This window comes from Crinia signifera, chromosome 5 (assembly GCF_055691185.1).
Source record: "Crinia signifera chromosome 5, ASM5569118v1, whole genome shotgun sequence".
NCBI lineage: Eukaryota > Metazoa > Chordata > Amphibia > Anura > Myobatrachidae > Crinia > Crinia signifera.
This window is the reverse complement of record NC_139221.1, coordinates 61,056,305-61,078,316: the sequence shown is the minus strand read 5'-3', so window position 1 is coordinate 61,078,316 and position 22,012 is coordinate 61,056,305. Positions and strand designations below refer to the sequence as shown.

At 43.4% G+C, this 22,012-nt stretch overlaps 1 protein-coding gene and 1 long non-coding RNA gene across 4 annotated transcripts in view; one reads left to right on the top strand and one right to left on the bottom strand.

The window, feature by feature from the left end:
- Positions 1-22,012, bottom strand: part of JPH1 (junctophilin 1) — a 101,996-nt gene that overhangs the window by 53,262 nt on the left and 26,722 nt on the right. The window contains exon 3 of one of the 3 annotated variants that reach the window (XM_083187311.1): positions 2,657-2,742. The exons of 1 other annotated variant lie outside the window; for it this stretch is intronic. In XM_083187311.1, coding sequence (XP_083043437.1) covers positions 2,703-2,742 — 40 coding nt within the window. In that variant the 3' untranslated portion in view covers positions 2,657-2,702. Of the gene's footprint in view, positions 1-2,656; positions 2,743-19,751; positions 20,289-22,012 lie in introns of those variants that run through there. One more of the 3 variants, XM_083187312.1, reaches the window with a different exon arrangement.
- LOC146079461 (uncharacterized) lies at positions 17,331-18,213 on the top strand. The gene is made up of 2 exons (XR_014474544.1): positions 17,331-17,578; positions 17,670-18,213. It is a non-coding gene; the product is annotated as an uncharacterized LOC146079461 (long non-coding RNA).

Here is a 22,012-nt window from a genome sequence, read left to right as displayed (position 1 = left end):
ATCTTCCATTTATAAAGGACTCTATATAGTGTTCATTCTAGAACTCGTCCTCTTTGGAAACCCATGCAGTTACTCTTCCCTGCCTGGGGTGTCGCTGTCTGCTGTAGTGCTTCTAGCACAGTGTGGTCTGTATATCAGCACTGATATGCATACCAGACCTTTGCTAGAAACACCACAGCAGACAGCGACACCCCAGGCAGGGAAGAGGAACTGCATGGGTTTCCAAAGATGGCGGGTGCTAGAATGAATACTACTATACTGTACATGGGTTCTGTAGTGCAATGCAAAGCGGATAGACTATGGTGATGCTTACGCATCCCCTGAAATTGACATTACTACAATTATAGAACACACAGATATTATATTGTCTAGATCAGGGGTTCCCAATCTTTTTTGAATCACGGCACCCTAGAATACAAGAGCTTTTTTTCACACACCTAGGCCAAAAAAAGTAGAAAAATATATAAAATTAAAATTAATTTTAAATGAATTGTGTTTATATGTGATCCTTAGGTTCAGTTACATGGTAAAGGGTTATGTTTGTACACAAATTTTATGATGGTAGTCACCAGAACTGGTTTTGTCCATAAATAATTGACCATAAATAATGTGACTTGGTCTTGGATCACTAACCTGAGGCACCCCTGCAAGTGTCCTGAGGCACCCCAGGGAGCCTAGGCGCAGTTTGGGAACCACTGGTCTAGATGCAGTTTGTGGAGAATTTTAAAAGAACAGACTAGAACAGGGCTGGGCAACACCGGCCCTAAAGATGTTAGTGAACTACACATCCCAGGATGCTTTGCATTAGTTTTGCTATGTGGCCATGCTGAAACTAATGCAAAGCATCCTGGGATGTGTAGTTCACTAACATCTGGAGGGTCGGTGTTGCCCAGCCCTGGTCTAGAAGGATTGGGGCATCTAGGGGGGGGGGGGGGGGGGGGGAATTTAACATATGGCCATCCAGCGGCTAACACGAGCTGTCTGAAAAAAATGCCTTTATTGAATAACAACAGCAATTGAATATATCCCAGAGTCAAAATGGCACAGTGTTCGGCCACATGCAATGCCGATACGCATCTCTGCTGTATCACATCTTGCCAGCATAGTTCAGAGACTTGTCTTTGGTGAGCGGACTCCTGACATTGGTATGCGGTAGGGAGAGTTGGGAAAGGTCCCAATTAAAATTGTTGGTGTCTAAATTGCAACAATCTCTGGAACAAAAAGAGACATATCTTTAAGTGTAACGGAACAGCTTTCTGCAGATCTTCTTTCTTCAATGTCGTAGAAGCTGCCTCCTTTCTATTCTGTGGGTTGTATCCCCATAGACAGATTTTCAATAACCGTTCCAAAAGGTTGTTTTGATCTGTACGCCTTATCTCTGCAGTGTCCTGGTAATATCACTGTTGCATCGATAGCTACATCTAACATTGACATGAACAGAAAGGTCATCCAAGTGAGGATTTACGTCCTACTTCCCTTTGTGCCATAGACCATATCTAGTGTAAAACTTCACCAATTCATTAAAATAAAGAAATACAGTCAGTGAGCAGTATCAAGGACAGTTTTCAGGTCTCCTTTTTGAAATCCCATGTACTATATATGTACAGATGTCCCAAATGCTCAGCATTAAATGAGCTTGACTGGACAGGTGCACTATGCTCAGACAGTGCTGTGCCCATCTGCTTCGCCAAAGGTATGAATGAACATACTAAGGAGATAAATATGGATTCTAAAAACTATAAATGTAATAATGAGAAGTTAAAATGCTTTACCTTCAAAACGTAAATATACAGAAGAGCTCTTTAACCCTTTGAGTGCCAATTGATGTTTGTCAAAAATAGGTGTAAAAATTGCAGAGCAAACCTTTTTATTCATCATAATGAAAGAGGTTGGAACTCTAAGGTGTGTATTCAATGCTTTCTGCGAGCTTTTGACAGCAATGAATTTTTCAACACAAATTGCCTGTTTCTCCGGTGTCTCATTTCTCATGATGTGATCTAAAAGGGAGCTTATTATTATATTGCTGCACAGAGCGGCCAAGTTGTTTGACTGCATGACCTGAACGTCAAGCGACTGATCGCGTCCATTGACTACAATGAGAGAGCAATTACAGACTCTTTCATGCGAACACTGTGTAAGAAATGCTAATTTGACCAGTGTAATCAGATCAGAGAGGTTAATCTCAAGCGTTTAATCACACAAAGTAGCACAATGTTTTCTAAGTGATTAAGCTAATGTCAGTTCGGGGCCTATTTATTAAAATTCCCATAGATGCCCTGAAATCTGGAATTGCAGTAATTAGGCAATGAGTTTTGGTGGCAATTTAACAGTGCCCTCATGGCACATCCATCCTGGTGAGCCGCAAAACCTTTAGTTTGGCTGCAACAAAAGGTCCATGGCATTGTTACTTTGTATGCACAACCCTAAGTCCCCTGCATGGAAACTGAGAGCTGGGGGACTGGAACCAGACCAGAAAGCTCTCTCTAAGTTTTTGGAGCTGGGTACATAATGCCAACATTGCCCTACATTGTATAGGGCAGCAACCGGACATTTATGCAGAGGGCAACTATAATATCTCCTGTATCATTGACTTGATAAGACATTTAGTGGGAATTCAAAGGACGGTGGGAAATAAAAACACTGCAGTTTTTACCTATTCATTTATTGGATTGAAAGATGAGATGCAGCAACTTCTATAGAAATCACTGTATTTTTCTTCTCACTCCTCCAGTCTGAGCAGGTCTGAAATTAACAAAAATAATTATTTTTTTTAGGAAAAATCACCAGGACTCACTCAGGCATCCTGGCAGCACCTTGGCTAATTATTCCCCACCCTAAGGACTAATTAAGCCATAGGAAGTTTCCAGTAGCTTTATTATACCGCTTTCAGACCGCAAATGCAGAGTCGCGCCGGGACTTTGAAACTGTTCAGTCCCGGTGAGACCCTGCATGTGCAGTTGGTTCAGATCGCATAAGCCACCCGGCAGCTAGTGTGAACCGGAAATGGGTCGCTCGTCCCGTTTAACCCGATCACACTGCACAGCAATGAACCGGTAAGAACGCTTCTTTTTACCCCGTACGTATTGCTACCAGTTAGCTGTAACCAGTAACCCCTTTTACATCGCACCAATTACCGGGTTGAACGGCATGAACCCAGTAATTTTGTGTGGGGGATTAGTCAGTAAGCAAGGTTTTCTCTTCCAGCATTGGCTTACAGACTCCTGCAACAGTGGTGAGTATTTTGTGAGCATCTGTGAGTGAGTGTGGGCCCAGCAGCCACCTCCCCAGTTTGAAGATGGAGGTGAGACCACTGGTCAAGTATAAATTTACATATAATATATAAGCATTTATTATAAGTTGGATACCGCCGGTATCTGGCAGCATGCATAACCGCAGTAATCAAAATTGGGCACAAGGTACATAAAGTTTTTTTTACCTCTCGCCCCAATGAATTTATAACCCTTTTACACCGCACCTCGGAACCAGATTATTGCCGATGCGTCAACCCACATCAAGGTGTGGTGTGAAAGCAACAAAGCTTGTAACTCTGTCAACCAACCTGGCAATTCGACTCGGGCATAAGAAGGGTTAAACCAGGGTCTAATGTGAAAGGCTAGGCTCTGATTGGACCCCAAACTGAAATCCGGGGTCTGATCTGGCTTTGCGATCTGAAAGGGGTGTAAGTGATACGGTTATGGTATAAATAGACAGACTCATCATAGACAGTTTTATGGTCAACCACTAATGGTCAACAGTCACAAGGTCGGCAGGGTCTTAAGGTCGGCAGGGTCTTAAGGTCGGCAGGGTCTTAAGGTCGGCAGGGTCTTAAGGTCGCCAGGGTCTTAAGGTCGCCAGGGTCTTAAGGTCGCCAGGGTCTTAAGGTCGCCAGGGTCTTAAGGTCGCCAGGGTCTTAAGGTCGCCAGGGTCTTAAGGTCGCCATTGGAAAAAGGTCGCCATTGGAAAAAGGTCGCCATGAGTTTTTAATGTTTTTAGGGTGTCTATGTCAACATGGACACTAAGTGTACCGCTTCCCCTTGAGCCCTGCTTCGGGCTCTGTGTCTCGCTACGCTCGGCACACTATTTTATTCTCCCTCCATGCCCTAGTGGATGGTACAGCATGAAATACACCGGTCGGCACATGTTGGCTGAAAATTTTGTAAAAAAAATGCATGTGGACCTTTAAACCCTGTCAACCTATTGCCTGTCGACCTTTAGACCCTGTCGACCTTTTCAATATCGACCTTTAAACCCTGTCAACCATTAGTGGTCGACCATATGACTGTCTATGATGAGTCTGTCTATGACCAAGTGATACTTACTGGGAAATAGCCTTAGATGCCCTACTGGATATTCGGTACTCTTTACCTAGCACGTCGCCCACGATTTTGATCGTGGGCATCGCAGGTAAAAAAATCGCGGGCATCGTGGCCATTGAATGCACTAAAAATCGGGTGCGACGCGACCGACGCCCGCGATTTCCCATAGGGATCAATGTTAAATTTCTCAATTGACCCGATTTTACTGTTCAATGCCTCAATTGACCAGATTTTTCCATAGGAAACAATGTTAAATGGCCCACAAAGGCCAAATAGTCACCCTGAAGTGTGAAATGGGCCCCACAATTGTTAACGCCACCCCACGATCAACGTCAACCCGAAGCGTGGCGAGCGCAGCGAGCCTGCGAGGGGCGGCGGTACGCGTCCTACGACCTTTTCATACCCCCACTATCCACGTCGGCGTGGAGTTGAGAATAGAATAGTGTGGCGAGGGGACGCGGATACCTTCACAGGTAAACGCGTCCCTTCGCGGGCTTCACAGGTATCTGCGTCCGCTCGCTGCGTTCGCCACACTATTCTATTCTCAACTCCACGCCGACGTGGATAGTGGGGGCATGAAAAGGTCGTAGGACGCGTACCGCCGCCGCTCGCCACGCTTCGGGTTCACGTTGATCGTGGGGTGGCGTTAACAATTTGGGGGCCATTTCACACTTTAGGGTGCCTATTTGGCCTCTGTGGGCCATTTAACATTGTTTCCTATGGAAAAATCGGGTCAATTGAGGCATTGAACAGAAAAATCGGGTCAATTGAGAAATTTAACATTGTTCCCTATGGGAACTCGCGGGCATCGCGTCGCACCCGATTTTTTAGTGCATTCAATGCCCGCGATGGGTGCCGTGCTAGGTAAAGAGTACCGGATATTCTTCTATAATGTAACAAACAAAGTAAAACAAGAAAAAACAGAATGGGTATTTTCTTGGCATGGTGTCTTTTGTTTTGTTTGGTAGTACATTTAGTAAGGTGAATAATGTGCACCGCACACCCCACACTCCCTCTTCAGCACAGGACAACATAACTTCTTGGCAGCTGCTGAATGCAACCGATAATAGACCAGCAATGTGTTATCTACTATAGCAAGATTCACATGTACACAGGTCAGCATTTCATTAACACCTTAGAACAGTTATAGATTTGGTGTTATGGCTGCAGCTGGGTTTATCCTACACACATCAAAAACACAAAATTAATGTAAAAATGAAAGTGTGAAGTAATACCAAGCTAGATAAAACAACACACAATGCCGGATATAGCATAGCTTAAAAAGTTGTCATCTTTATTTTACTCTGCAATTTAGATTTAGTTTTTTGCTACCAGGTGCAGTTACTTGCCTTTTCTTGCAAGATACTTTAGAGGTTTGTTACAAAATCGGGCGTGGCATACTGTAGCTAAAGGCCCCCATACACTGTGGCTACTTCTTCCCTTGAAAAAGTTGCACACAGCGCTCCGGGCGGCAGGATCCTTTTTCATGCAATATATCAGGGTTGCGGAGGCGGGGTGTGGTAGTGGGCGGAGTGTCAGACCCCGAACACCCCTGAACATGGATCATGATTAAGTGTGTTCTGGATTTCAAAGGAAATTGGATAGATATTGGATCTGATATGTATCAATGTCTGGGCACCTTTAAAGCTTCTAAATGACCCCTTAGTGCCTGGTCTTCTCCTTCCCGTAGCTGTTACCATTTTATATCTCATGGATATCAGCAGAATTTTTGTGCTGACATTTTCTATGTTATTTATGTAATCACTACAACATTTATTAATATCCATCTCCTTATTCAAATTATGACGTAAGTATTTAAAAAAAAAAATTGTTGCATAAATGTAAATGTGACACTCAACCTGAGGCAATTCCAGTGGTTTTATTTTTTAAAATACTGAATTGTTATTAAGGTATAAGAGTACACACTACAGTATACACACTGTAAACCAGTACAAGTCCGTCAAGTTATCAAGAAAAAGACACGTTAACACATATGTAGTGGTAAAGCAATTATAACAAAGTAACACAGTTTACTATATCCCAATATATAAACAAGAAAACAGTGAGACAAAATAAGGACAAGACAAACAGAAACAAGAGGAGGGGGGACAAGGGCAGCCATACCGTATACATCCTAAGAACAATATAATATGCAATGATCCTAGACAGTATCAGATCCAGGGCAATGGAGTCACGATAGACCAATGGTATCAGTAGTCAAGGGAGATTGACCTTGCGACTCGTGGTACTCTGTCCACTTAATCCATCTCATAAAAATAGAGAAAGCAGAGAATAAGTACAAATAGCCACTTCAAAGAGATGGTGCTCATGCACCTTGTCAACTATGGGCTGGACACTCGGAGCTGAGGTAGATTTCCATAAATGTCCAATAGACGCTTTAGTAGCAAGATATGTTCGAGAATGTACTTATCACCACTCGGGAGATGAGGTGCATGATGTAACAGTGAACACAGGGGGTCAGCATAAATTTGAACTTACAATACAGTGCTAATAAGAGAGAATATCCCAGACCAGCGGACGCAACAAAGGATACCCCCAAAATATATGAAGGATAGATCCAATCCCTCCACACCGCCTCCAACAAAGTTAGGAAACAGAAAGCCAAATGCTATGCAGCCGATGGGGTGTGAAATACGCCCTCTGGTATAGTTTATAAAACATCTCTGAACGATTTAAACATTTAGAAACCTTTAAATAAGAAAGGTCATCCCACTCATCCTCAGAAAGCGTTACAGATAATTCACCTTCCCACCTAATATGTGCCGGTAACTTTCCTTTCTTAGAACTGTGTATTGGTACCATTTAGAGATCTGAACCTTATGGTAAGGGAAGGATAGCCAGGAGTACAACAACTTGGGAACCACAGGGTGAGCCCCAGGGCTACCTAAGTAAGCATGAAGCCAGTGTCTCAATTGAAGAAATCTTATTTAGGGATCTCAAATTTAGATCGTAGTTCAGAAAATGTCATTAAGCTACTGAAGGGAACAAATCTTTCTAGTGAACTACACCAAGGGAAGACCAGGAATTGAGTCAGAGATATGGAATTAGGGAAGCAACAGTAACGAGAGATAGATTAGGGCCAGGAAGAGATTCTTTTTCATTGGCGGAAATAATTTTATGCCAGACAGACAACGTGGACCTAATCACAGCCGGACCACACCGGAGCAGCCAAAACAAATCAGTGAGATCAGCAAAACATAGGTCAGTTAGGAAGGACCGTTCTATGAGAACCCAGGGTTTGCAACTCCAGTGTTTTAAAGAACAGAACCTCACAAGATGACTCCTACAGTAGAGCTTGCCCTAGATGACTCCTACAGTAGATCTTACTTTTCTGAGCACTGGAGGTTTATGCTGTGTGCACAGTGGGATTTGTCACACAAATAACGAGGAAATAAAATGTGTTTATTTGACTTAAACTAATAAAATATATCAATCGAACTTTAGGTTAATAATATTTCTACAAAGATAATAGATCATTATGTACAATCCCCTGACTTCCCATTCTCAATAAATAAATGCATTTATAGTTTAATATATTATCACATGTGATTTGATTCCATTATATTTGTGTTACAAGAATAAATGTATCCTGTATGTATGATTTATTAGTCCTTTCATCGTACCAGAGCAGCAGCCATGTCTGACTCTTGGATGAGAAAAATCAAACAGTGGATACATAATAACGTACACGCTTAGCAGGATCACTATACTGTGCTAGCCCGGTGCAGGACAAAATACCATAAATACTTCCAACTTGCAAATGAAATCTCTAGTAAAAGAGATTGCCACCTGCACAGTGCTGGTATATATTTTGTGACCAAGATAACGTGACCCACGTATCCAATGAAGACAAAAATCACAGGCAATGCTTCAGGAATGTTAATTATACCCCTTTCACACCAGAAACGCAGAGACCAACCCGGGAGTTAAATTCAAGGGACAAGCAGGAAAAATCCCGGGTTGGGACACATTCACACATGCTTTTGAAGCAGGGACAACCCGGGTCAGCACCTTTTACACTGAACCCGGGATGACCCTGCATTTCTATGAGAATATCATTGAAAATGGCCTTTTTAGGCTCACAGATGAGGTAATTAGGGAGAGGGGTAAAGGGAGAGAGGGAGGGAGGGCCTTTGCAGACATTGCAGGCTTTCAGGGTTGACATAGCACTGCTGGGGTCTGTTGTGCCACAGAGCTTGCACAGTGTCTTCCTTTATGCTGTGTGATTGCCAGTGCAGACATTCTTGGCTTTCAGGGGTTAAAACGCACTTCTGGGGTCTGTGGTGCCAGAGAACATACACAGTGTCTCCCTGCATGCTGTATTCTGCCTCTGGGCGTGTCTGTGAGCGTCCACAACAACAGGAAATTGCCCTGCTAGCAAATCAGCATTAGCAGAGGCAACACAGGAAGGGGGGACATGTCCCTGCATCTTTCACACCAGCCAGCAACCCTGGAAGGACCCGGGAGCAGCCCTGCTACCTAGCAGGGTTGAATTGCCGGCAATTTTACCTGGGAATTTGTCCCTGGAACCTTTCACACCAGCTCTAGTCCCGGGTTGTTCCCAGACCCAACCCGGGAATTTAGGCTGGTGTGAAAGGGGTATTACATACTGTATGGGACATAGACCTTGATTTTGATCTGCTCGGTAAGCTGCAATGTCCGCTCAAATCTAGGTTCAGTAATGTGAAGCCTGGAAGAGTGGTGAAGGAGCTGGCCAAGCAGCTGACCCACGGTGGTGGATTATTTCCCAAGGTTATCATTACTGCCAATACAGAATACTAATCATGAGCACAGAAGGTTTGCATAATGGAAATATGACTTAGAGGTTTCAAAAAGACAGCATATCAGCATAAATTTTCATCTTACCATCATTGAAACACATTTATAGCACCATATGGAAACAGACATGGGATAATTTTCTATCCAAAATATTCACCTATGCAAGCTATAGGCATATTTTATTGTATTGGTATTTGGTACATGTGTCTGTGAGAACAGCAGTGTCCAAGTGAAGAAAATAAATATTTGCGCAGACACCTCCTCCCAAAGTCTCACGCCTCGCCTGCATTGCTGAATATTAAATGCATAATTCCTGGCCTCAAGTTTCAGGACAGGATTGTTATTACACACTAGGTTTTATGATCTGATTTTACAAGCATTGTGGATAGGACACGCCGACTGCCAGTCTGCCCTCTATAGAGCACACTGACCTACCAATCATGGATCCCAATGTATACTGTGCTGCCTTTTGTCACAGTATATCTATCCTATGCTTAAGACAGCTGAAGCTTATTTATGTGTTCCCAGCGCTCTGGCTCCTTGTGCATGCTGTAGCGGGTAAAGATAGACATTATAAACCTTTATACGCATTTGTGAGCAGAAGGGGAAGTGATTTACAGCATATAGCTCAAAGTCAGAATCTACTACTCAAACACGGAACATTTTGAAACCAAATTTAAAGGATACACAGAATTAAAATGACAATAAAAAATACGAATGACGAAAACACAATGATCAGCAGGGATAGATTATCTTGCACATCATAAAACTGTGCAGGCCTGTTAGGTACAGGTTATCTCTGCACTGTTTTATGTCATGTTCCATTGTGCTGGCATATATATATATTTCTGCCAGTAACTCCCACGTACCGTGAGGAGTGCCAAGATATTGCAAGGCGTTCTAGCTGCCAGTGCGAGAATCAATGTGATCTCTAGATGGGAGAACAGTATATCAAGTTGCAGGCTGTTAATGTAAATGTGTTAATTGCTGTAACCTATACAGAATGTCAACTTAATTGCATCTAGTGCATAATATGCCGAATGCCCCTTATGTCCATAACATTCACCTCCCAGACAATGTGCATCTCTGCCCACACACTACTGGATCGTGTGTGTATGGATCTGATTTCAGATGTCCTGGACCTGTACGCAGAATGGGCGCATACCAGTACAGATTCCCAGGCAGACACTTCTACAGCTGGAAGAATGGCGACACGGAGTAGAGCCAGTGGCATGGAATGGGGCCGAGACGGGGATGACTTTTGCATAAAGAATTAGAGATTAGGCAAATAAATGCAAATTGGATTTTTTAATTGATACAATCCAAAACGTATAACTTTTTTTTTCTTCCCTACATTTGCTTTAATGCGCTCCTGCTGAATCTAAAAGGTTACCTTGTATCTCCTACTGCCATCCATTCAGTGGTATGTCTTCAGCTGTTAACCATCTGTCATATTTAATTCTCCATTACCTTATATAACCTACTGTACATAGTGTCATTTTGGTCTTGAGGAACCTATACACTGCAGGCAACTGCTTTTTCCTTTATTGCTGGTCTCTGATGTAGGGATGGCCATCGTTGCCATTGCCATCGATGGCAATACTGCAACTGGCCATCGATAGTGATAAACTATGCAATAGATGACCATCAATATTTTTACCTATCGATGGTCATCCATTGAGTTTGATTGATTGGCCTGTGGGCCAATCAAAACACGGGGGGGGGGGGGGGGGGGGGGGGGGGGGGGGGGGCGCTATCCTCCGTATCCCGGCACTTTGAAAAAAAAAAAAAGCAAAAAAGTTCGCAACTTACCGAGCAGTTGTGGTGCCCCCCCGCCGAATCATGGTTGCGAGGGGATACGTTATGAAAACACATCCCCCTTGCATATGCATGGAGCAGGAGAAATTAAGCCAGCATGTTGAGCTGCTGTCAGGGAATTCTTTCCCGTGGTGGTAGCGGCTCAGTGCTACTGCTGATGGGGAGCAGGATCACAGTGCAAGGGGTGGCTTGCTGGACCCACTTGACTATATAGTCAAAATCTAATGTTAAATCTCACCGTGTGTACACAGCATAAGAAACACCGCTCTGTCAAGCACCTGTTTCAGTTTATAAACGGATCTGAACAACTTCCATTCTGTGTATAACACTAGAGAGAGTGGTCTGCTCACTTGAAGAATAAAGGTCAGAATCTTATGAGTAGCCTCCTGCAAAAGGATATTCTCTCATTCTGAGCACTCTGGTGGAACAATAATCCCCAAATAGTACAGGCACTACTGGGGACAGGATCTGTAACTGGCACTACTGGGGACAGGATCTGTAACTGGCACTACTGGGGACAGGATCTGTAACTGGCACTACTGGGGACAGGATCTGTAACTGGCACTACTGGGGACAGGATCTGTAACTGGCACTACTGGGGACAGGATCTGTAACTGGCAATAAATGTGCAAGAAATGATTGCTCAGTATTCAAATTCTGGGTCTGAGATTGTACACAAACTTTGTTTCATGCACAAATAAAATACATCTGTGTGCATTTCATGTGTTTGATGTGTTTATACAACATAAACTCAAGATACCTAATTGAAATATAAAAATATTCCAAAATACAGGATAATCTGTTATCCAAAATGCTTCTGGTCCCGAGCATTTTGGATAAGGGATACGCAACCTGTGCTGACACCCAAGTTTCCAGATTGCCTCCGGTCACCAGTTTTGTAACGGTTTAAAGTGATACCATCATATACCAACTTTCAAATATATCAAGGGTTTTAACAAGGTACAGGTGGGAGACATTCTTCACAGGAAGAGGAGCAGCAGAACACGAGGACATGCACTGAAACTAGAGGGAGGAAGATTCAGGGGAAATTTGAGGAAGAATTACTTCACAGAAAGAGTAGTAGATAAGTGGAATAGCCTCCCAACAGAGGTGGTAGACGCAAATACAGTAGTACAATTTAAACATGCTTGGGATAGGCATATTGATATCCTTACAAAAAAATAAGGATCAAATATGGTTTGAGGTAACATGTTTAAAAAAGGGGCAGACTAGATGGGCCAAGTGGTTCTTATCTGCCGTCAAATTCTATGTTTCTATCATCTCTACATAGAACAACACTGTTCTCTTATAATAAATCAATAAGAATTTATCCTTTTGGTTTTTATCAGACACAAATGTGTATGTGGTAAAGATGGTACCTGATTGCATAGTTGTCTAAAATAGGTAAAACATACTGAAATCATTTATCAATGGTTTTATTCCTCCAATGCCAGGAGGAGAACGTGAACTATAGCAGCAATGGAAGGATCCCCACAAGCTCACTGCACACACCCCATACCAGCAAAACAAGTAAAACACTAGAACCCATTGTTTCTCGTGTTACCGTGGCCACTAGCGGTTACCGATTGCAGAGTAAATATTGTTCTATCCAGAGGTATAACTTGCTGAGAAAACCTATAGAGCGCTCCAAGCATAAACACGACAAATAAAACCGCCCAACACTTCTGATCCATGCATAGAGAAAGTGATTTGTAAACTGCCCCAAGGCCATATCTAGCTCTCTACAAGTTCTATACAACCGTTTCCGCCCACCTAAATGCCGATTCATTGCCGCGTACACCAGTGCAGGTCAATGAGGCATACTTCCCAACTTGTCTGTGGAGAGATGGCAAGCCTGTCACGATCCAGAATTCATAATGTTGGTTTCTGCGTTGAACGGAATTCTTTAATTTCCATCACTTTTTTTGCTGACGTGACTATCATTTGCAATGTCAGTAGCTGTGGGTTCCCTTCCCAGCTGTAGCTCATTAGGTGCTAATTACTATACTTTAAATAGAAATTTGCTGCCAAGCTACCTTGCTGGGATATTTCCCATCGGTTGGATCATGGATACTTAGCTTCATCACTTCAGTGAAGCCAGTCTCTAGGCTCCTGCATTTACATAGGGTTCCTGGAATAAACTCCTTGACCTTCTCCGAGTATCCTGAATCTCTGAGCTCCTTGTCCCTGGCAAGTTTTCTAAATCTGTCATTTCTGAAAATAATAACATATTCTGGACTATCATATCTCTTACCACTGCTCAATTATCGGTCAGCCATATCATTATACCCTATATGGTTTTAAAACTTCTATTCTGCTTTTTTTTATTGCTTTGGACCCGTTATTACTGCGGTCTTGGTAGCAAAGAGACTGAATGACCTGGAATATGTTGTTCTGGAGTAATCAGTATTCCCTAAAGTATTGCCTGGTAACTAACCCATGAGATCCATATGGACATACTATTGTAGTAAACGAATAAAGAAAGAAATAGTCCCAAGGTGCAAACCTAATTCCTGCGGCGACACATTCAAATGAGGACCGCCACAAAATCCTCCAGTAGGGAAACAATGTTTGTATAGGCCATGGGCCTTCCACCTGTTGCCCTCCAGATGTTGTGAAACTACATGTTCCAACATGCATTGCCACATTTTTTTCCTATAAGAGCATGACAAAACAGTCAGGGCATTATGGGACATGTAGTTCCACAACATCTGGAGGGCCACAGGTTGAAGACCTGTGGTGTAGGCATGGGATTCTGTTAGCCCACAAGTAATGTTCTATCCATTGGATTCAACCAGACCAGTCAGTAGGAGGTGATCAGTGTCATGATTCTCATAGAGGGTAGAACAATAAACAAAACAACAAAGACTGATTGGAGGGTATGCCTAAAAAGGGTATAATGTTCCCAGAAAAAAAATGCGTACCTTCACTCACACAGTGGGGTTAGTGTACATTTGCATAAAGGTATCTTTACAGGGTCACCTTTCATATAAGGAGGATCCCGGTCAGCTGGGTCACCACTAGTGGATGCGGAAATGCCCCGTACCGTACTCACACAGTTGGAAGATGGGGAATGCAGTCACCGGCGGCTATTCACTCCCGAATGGAGCAAAAATGTAATTGCTCCGTTGGGCGCCCGGCAAATAAGTAAATTCTGACCCCATGAACAAAAGGGTGTGGTATGGGGTTCCGACAGTCGGGATCCCGACAGTCATTATCCCGACTGCCCGGACTCAGACAGCATGGCGAGCGCAAAAAAGCCCCTTGCGGGGGCTACGCGAGCACCCTATTCTATTTCTCCCTCTATGGGAAAATAGCGGGTGGCCGTCGGGCACCCGGCTGTCTGCGTTTTGACAGTCGGGATCCAGACGTCGGGTAAATTACTGTCGGGAACGCGTCTGGCACCCGAACAAAATAAGAAAAGTGACTTACGATACAAAACATAGCAAGGTTTATAAACATTTCTACATCAGCAATCATATAATACCAAAAGAAACAGCACAGCAGCAGAAACCAAAGGATTCTTCTTATAAAAGATTTATTTATACGCATAGTAAAAACAGAAATGAAAAGAAAAAAAGGAACGGCCTATGTCAGGATTATCAAATCTGAAGCAAAAACATGCAAGTGGTACAACAGTATGTAAGCACTTACATATGGGTCCGGCCCAGGTCATTGAACAATTATTTCAAGCCATGTCCTGGTTGATAGAGACACTTTTACACTGCTGGCTGGACCAGGGATATTGCCGGGCATAGATCTGCCTTAAATGGGGAACTCCAAGCACTATAAATGCGGCAGTGAATGTGACTCGGGTCAAATGACCCGAGTCACATTCACCGACACACTGCCCCCATAACCTTCCTGGACCAACTAGGGTAGCTACCTGGGCTAGATTGTGGAGTCACTGAACTTGGGTCAGCCCTTTTACACAGAGCTACGTCCTGGGTTAATCAAACAATAACCCGGGGTTATTAGAGTAGTGCAAGAGGGGTATAACTGTTACAGTGCAAGTAATGCAGAGGTAAAATGTGCAGGGAGATTTAGATTTGGGATGATCAACTGAATTTAGTAAAAAAAATACCATAGGTTCATTAAATAAATTAATTAAAAGTTTCATTGATTTGCCTGCAACCCTGCGGCTAGTGCTCCTAATTATCAATCAATCTAGTCAGCCAAGCTGAAGTGAACAATTTCAATTCTAATCTATGTTCGGGATCATTTACACTTTGTATTTGTAATAGTGGCTTATACAAGCAGTGCTATTGCTGTGCATGCTGCCCCCAACATGAGGCTGGGGAGGTTCTGATTAGTTTTTTTTTCAATCAGCTGAAATCTCCAAACTCGTATACAGGTATATGGGCTTCACCAGCTTTCCCTGTGATGAAAATCACAGCAACTGTGAAAATACAAGCCATAAATAAATATGGAGCAGACACGATATACAAAAGTGTAATGGTGTGTACACACAGTGCGATAATGGTGATCACCAGGACCTAGAGGCCTCGGCTGGCAGGGAGGGAGGGACGGCGAGGGGTAAGGGGCAGAGCACAGGCTGCGCAGTCTATTTCTCCTTTCGATTCGCGATCAGGTGTGGCAAAACACAGTGCTGTCGATAACCCAAATTGCACCGTGTATACACAGATTAGTGGTGTTTACACATGGTGCAATCCGGGGTGCCGGAACAAGCTGGCAGGGAGGGGAGGGATGGCGAGGAAGGGGGGGGGGGGGGGGGGGGGGGGAGAGCAGCATTCCGAGATAGTAGAAATAGACTGTGCTGCACAGACTATTTCTACTTTCGATTCCAATGTTGCAGGGCCGAGAATCGGGATCAAATCGCGATCAGGTGCGATAAAACATGATGCGATTTGCACTAACTGCTATCAATTTGAATTATATATTCAAAATCAATAGCCCAAATTGCACCGTGTGTACACAGCTTAAAGAGCCCAGCTGTTACTTTCAGGGAAAAAAGGCTGCCATGCTTTGCTAACTGAAATGTCGGTACTTGTGACTTATCTGGGCGCCCGATTTTCTTCATCGCACCTAAAAATCGCGTCAAATCGCATTGCATACAATCAGATTGCATGCGATGCGATTTGACGCGATTTTAATATGTGAAGGCACCCAGATGCCTGTTTCATATGTGAAATGGCCCCCCAGACCCCATTTTTAATTGTATTCCCACCCTGATGGCTAAATGCCCCCCATTGTTAACGCCACCCCACTATCAACGCCAACCCGAAGCGTGGCGAACGCAGCGAGCCCGCGAGGGGCGGCGGTGCGCGTCCTCCGACCTTTTCATACCCCCACTATCCACGTTGGCGTGGAGTTGATTTTATATAGTGTGGCGAGCGCAGCGAGCCGCCGAGACCGAAGCGTGGCGAGCGCACGCGGATACCTGTGAAGCCCGCGAGGGGACGCTTATAGCTGTGAAGGTATCCACGTGCGCTCGCCACGCTTCGGGCTTGGTGGCTCGCTGCGCTCGCCACACTATATAAAATCAACTCCACGCCGACGTGGATTGTGGGGGTATGAAAAGGTCGGAGGACGCGAACCGCTGCGCTCGCCACGCTTTGGGTTGTCGTTGATAGTGGGGTGGCTTTAATAATGGGGGTCGTTTAGCCATCAGGGTGGGTATACAATTAAAAATGGGGTCTGGGGGGCCATTTCACATATGAAACAGGCATCTGGGTGCCTGTACATATTAAAATCGCATCAAATCGCATCGCATGCAATACAATAGCATACAATGCAACAGCGATTTTCTCTTCAAGGGAAATCGCATCAAATCGCATGCTTAGGGTACTGGCATACAATTTCAACATCGGGCGCCCAGATAAGTCACAAGTACCGAAATGTCTGCTTTTACTCAAGGAGCAAATATTGTTTTATTGCAAGCAATATGTAAAAGGGGAATTTTTTTCCCCTTAGGTCTGAAAAATAAAGAGGACTCATCACATGGTATATTGATTCAAACTACGTGTTTTTCTTAGCAATTAACATTAGTAAAACTTTAAATATTAAATCAAATTAGGCATTGATTCAAATAGGGGCGAGTCTGGTCTTGAGAGCTGTTCTCACGGCTAATCGCACCACGTATCACTTGCATTCCAGGATATTACAGAATATATGCATTATTCAATTTTTTTCAGTCAATTCTTTTGTAATTAAACAGACTTCATTTGCTTTATATGGGTTTTTTACTTAAAAAAAGATGCCCAAATCAGCCATTAAACACCAGGCGACTTTGAGCTGAAAATCGCTCAAAACAGCAGGTTTGAGCGGCTTTCAGCTCAAAGCCGCCCAGTGTGTGTGCCCCAGTGATGAGCGCTGCTGCTGCGCGCTCCCACAACATCGCCGAGAAAGCCATTCATCTGCTGGTTATACCAGCAGATGAGCGGCTTTCAGGACGGCTTTGCATAGCACTCAGCTATGCAACACCGTCCTCCCCCCCCCTCCGTCGGCGTCAGGCAGGGGGAAAGCAAACCCTCACCGTGGCAACTGTGACGTGGCATTTCTAATTGGATTTAGCATCCCCTTTTCGGCCTACAACACTTGTACTTTCTCATCTAGGCCGTTAAAGCACAACTTTCTGCCTCCACCTGTGACCTTCCCACCAACCCCTCCAAGCTAGACCTCTGGTGAGTACTTAAGATTCTTAAGAGTCACTGGAGGAAATATTGAAAGGTGATGACTTATCAGTTACTGGCATTGCTTTTCTAATCACTGCAGGAGGAAATGCACCAGGATACGGTTGGGTCTCATTGTGTGCTCCATCCTGCTGTTACTATATGGAGATTGCAACAGTGGAGATACTAGGGAGGGAAGAGAAAAATGCTGCGGGCAGCCATTCATCTCTACTACCACTGACATTCTATCACTTGACAACAGATTGTTGACCAGGAAGAGTCCTTGTTCTGGAAACTCAGCATTCTTCTTTGATGAGACATTGTGGAGGTGTTCTGCACATCCACGCTGAATAGTACTTTGTGAATATGCTGCATTACATATACTGCCTTATTTTCTGAGTTTATAGCTGCCTTCCTCCCAACTGCTAATCCATATATTATAATCAGTCAATAGATTATATATGTTTTGCCCAAATCTGGTGAGTAGACATACATATGAATGCTATAAGGACTTTTTTCTTGTGGTGACAAAAATCTTACAAATCTTCCCATGCGGGGGCTTCTTTATAGGGCTATTTAGGATATTGCTTTTTTACCCTTTTCCCTGGTAATTGTATACATATAAAAACACACAAAAAAAAACAAAAGACTTTTTTAAAATGAAAAAACAAAAACAAAAAAACCCCTATCTATGTCTATGACGGTTTGTACAGAGTAGGGAAAATTAGCTTTTTCCCATTTAAGATTAAAAATTTTCTTATTTTCAGCTTATTAACCAAATACCAGTCCATCAAAATGGCAGGGGGGTATTCAATTAGTCCATTTTTATCAGCTAGCTGAAAAAACTGGGCTAATTTGAAACATTACTATTCAATTGCATCAGTCTTGGAACGGTTTTCAGTCACGTTTGTGTTTTGTTGAAATGGCATTGGCAGTAGAATGACTAAAAACCAGTTGAAAATGGCCACAGTTTCATAAAAAAAAAAATGTGGAACAGCAAGTAATTTGCCAATCCACGTATTTTTTGCCCGTGCAGAATTTTTTGACAAGTTGAAAAATAGGCACTTTGATTGAATAGGTTGAACCTAAAGTTGACGTAAACGTAAAAAAAAAAAGTGCACTTTTTTTTCTACTAGGGGAAAAAAAATGCACTTCATTGAATACCCCCCCCAGGGAAGAAGGACCCATGTGCTCCATAAGCAGCTACTCAAGGTACCTGTGACAAGCAAAGCTTCCTTCCCATCTTTAACACTTTGCACATACAGTCTGCCTCCTCCAGTCCAAACACACACGCTGCCCCCTCCAGTCACACACAAACTCAGGGGCATGACCTAATCATGGTGCACCATGGCCATATCCCCTTTTTAAAAACCTACCATGCAGCAGGCACCTCGAGTCAGCCTGGGATAGGAGGCACGACATTTGCCAATTGACAGAAGCACCCCTGCACCTGTCAAGCTGAGCCGACCCTAGGCTTAGCATGCATGCCCCAAGGCATGTGGAATGCCCTAGACATTTGCCTATACCTAGGGCCGGCTCTGCCCCATAGAGGTGAGGAGCATGGTTAGCCTTTCATTATATAGGATAGAATTTCATGTACAATTTACGATGTGCGGCTACTTGACATGCTGGTGTGAATGTAAAAAAAAAAAACGTAAAATTGCCTTTTCTGCTCTCTTTTTAGACTTTTTTTTTAACCCTAATTTACCGTACATCCACTCATTTCAGGTGCTGGCCTGTGTTCCATCATGTCCTCGTTGCCCTCTTTCTGCAGTCATTTACAGTTATTTCAGTTTCCAGATTTCATTGTGTTGCCTTACTCATAGTCCTACTCATTGTGGATCCAGAGGAAACCCCTAACTTGATTTTTGTATTTCCGATTCAAATTTCTGAATTTTGTATTTCCGATTCAAATTTCTGAATTTTGTATTTCCGATTCAAATTTCTGAATTTTGTATTTCCGATTCAAATTTCTGAATTTTGTATTTCCGATTCAAATTTCTGAATTTTGTATTTCCGATTCAAATTTCTGAATTTTGTATTTCCGATTCAGATTCAAATGTTAAGATTCAGGGGTCACATTTTTAAAGAAAATATGCCTATTAAAAATAAATTTGACACTAAATATTGGTCATTCTTAAAAGTTTCTTGACGTTTTAGACCATTGAACAACTTCTTTATTATGTTTGGTTGTCTTAACAAGCAGTGCAATGCAATTTTTTGACAGAGCACTTAGCAGGCAAATATAAAATGAATGATTGTGGCTTCCCTGAGCTAGGCAATCCAGCAGAATGGGAATTGTATTTCCAAACAGCTTGCAAAGTCAAACTTCTTACATTAGATATTGCATAAGTACAGTGTTATTGATCCCTTAACAGGTGTAGAACTTACAGATAATCAACGGATACTGCCAGCTGTTACATATATATAGCCTACTTCAGCACTGCCAGTTCCCATAAGTGTATTGTGCTAAACATTAGCAATTTACAGGCAAATGCTTTCCCTGCACTTGGGAAAGAATCAATTTACAAAATGTGCAGTAATCACAGTTGCTGACCTCACACTTTGCCTTGGCTGCCAATCAAACGTCACCTGGGAGGCCTTTCTCATCGTGGGAAGTAGAAGAGTGGATGTTATTGTGTGCAAGGAATCAGGAACAAGTTGTAAAGACAAGGGGCGTGATGCACAGCAGGAAGTAAGTCAGGCGCACGTTGCTCCAAAACTGCATGCATGGAAAAAATTTATATATTCACATGTCAGCAGGGTTTTACATGTGTCTTGTAATGTGTCTGCCTGGTTTACTTAATGTACTCCTAACCTATACAATACCGCCCAACAAAAATAAACTTGTCAGGATTCCTAGGCAGGCCACCATGTACGGCCCCAGAAAGGGGTGTGGCTTCGATGAAAAAGTGGGCGTGGATTTATGCATGCCTGCAATCGCGAAGCCATGCCTATTTTGTGTCACTATGGAGGGTATGGCCGGCACTGTATGGAGCTGCTGGACATGCCCCCAGCCTCCCGTGAATAGATGCTGTGCACATGCACACAGCTTGTAATCACCGCTGAGCTGCGTGTGGCAGGGGGCACAAAAATTTGGTCAAGTGGGTGAAGGGTGCGAGATGTGGTGTCGTTGTCAGCATTTGAAAGATGCAGCAATGTCGAATACCAATTCACACCTTTCACCCACAACTGGAGACTGTGGGTGAATACAAAGTGATTATTGCACCATGCAGCTGGGATACAGAATGGCTATGAAGTGTCTCCATAGAACCTCATAAAGGAAAACATTCCAGGATCTTACTCGCTGCAAAAGGATAATCCTTATATGGGTATGACAGAGACGCTACTGCAGAACCCAGTTAACAATTGCACTATATGCTGTTGAAGGAACACAGGCACAGTCATAAGGTTTCACTTTGTCACATCAGGTTTCTCACTTGGCAGCGTGTAGAATTTTTTTTAAACTATCAATTGCTTTATTGTTTAACTGCACTAGTACAAAAGAGTGACAAACCAGTGTGTCTGTATGAAACAGGTCACAGCAATAGCAGATCAGACCCCGCAAAAATACAACTCCTACAGTTTCTTTAAAGAAAAATCCGAATTAGTCACAAGCCAAACTTCATAAAGAATATTCTGCAAAGTCTATTAGGTCATCCGCAAGCTCAACAATGTCTGCTCTGGTGCAGGGCGATAAGGAAATAAATATTCATCTCTTTTATCCAACATACTGACTTGATTGGTAATACAATGCAATACATTTTCACTGCTGTCACCCCAAACAGCCCCTCTTGGCACACCAGATTGCGTGAAACTCTGCTATCATAGGGTATTTGTTTGCCAAAATGCATCTTAGTCACAACGTAATGCATGAGGAGACTCTGCAGATTAAATTCATATTAATACCAGAATTGCACACAATTAGGGTGGCCAATCCTGGGATTTTGGGATTTGCTCCCAAAATCACTAGAATTTCAATTCCGGGATTACAGTTTCCAATACCAGGATTTCGGGATTAGATTGCGCATACGCAGTCTAATGCCGGACAGTGTCTGAGCACTTGCTCAAACGCTGCCCGGCTGTTCCTGATACGGCACGCACCTCTGCACAGTGAGACATGAAGTTTAAGGTCACGCTGCGCAGGGAGCACTCACTCGCCACCTGCCCGTTACCCCGGCCGCTCAGTGCGGCAGCCCCGCACTCCCTACCAAGCTTACCAGCTGCAGCGCCTGCCCCACTCCCACCTACGTAAGTAGATGTGTGCGGCGGTCAGTTGGGGTGGGGGGGGGGGGGGGGGGGGGAGGGGTCATGGGAGTTTTTTTTTTAATTAGGTACGCCAATCCCGGAATTGAGCATTTTTCAATCCCAAATCCCGGGATTGAAATAAATGCCCTGGGACTGGCATCGCTACACACAATACACATTCTGTTCTGCCCTGTAAAC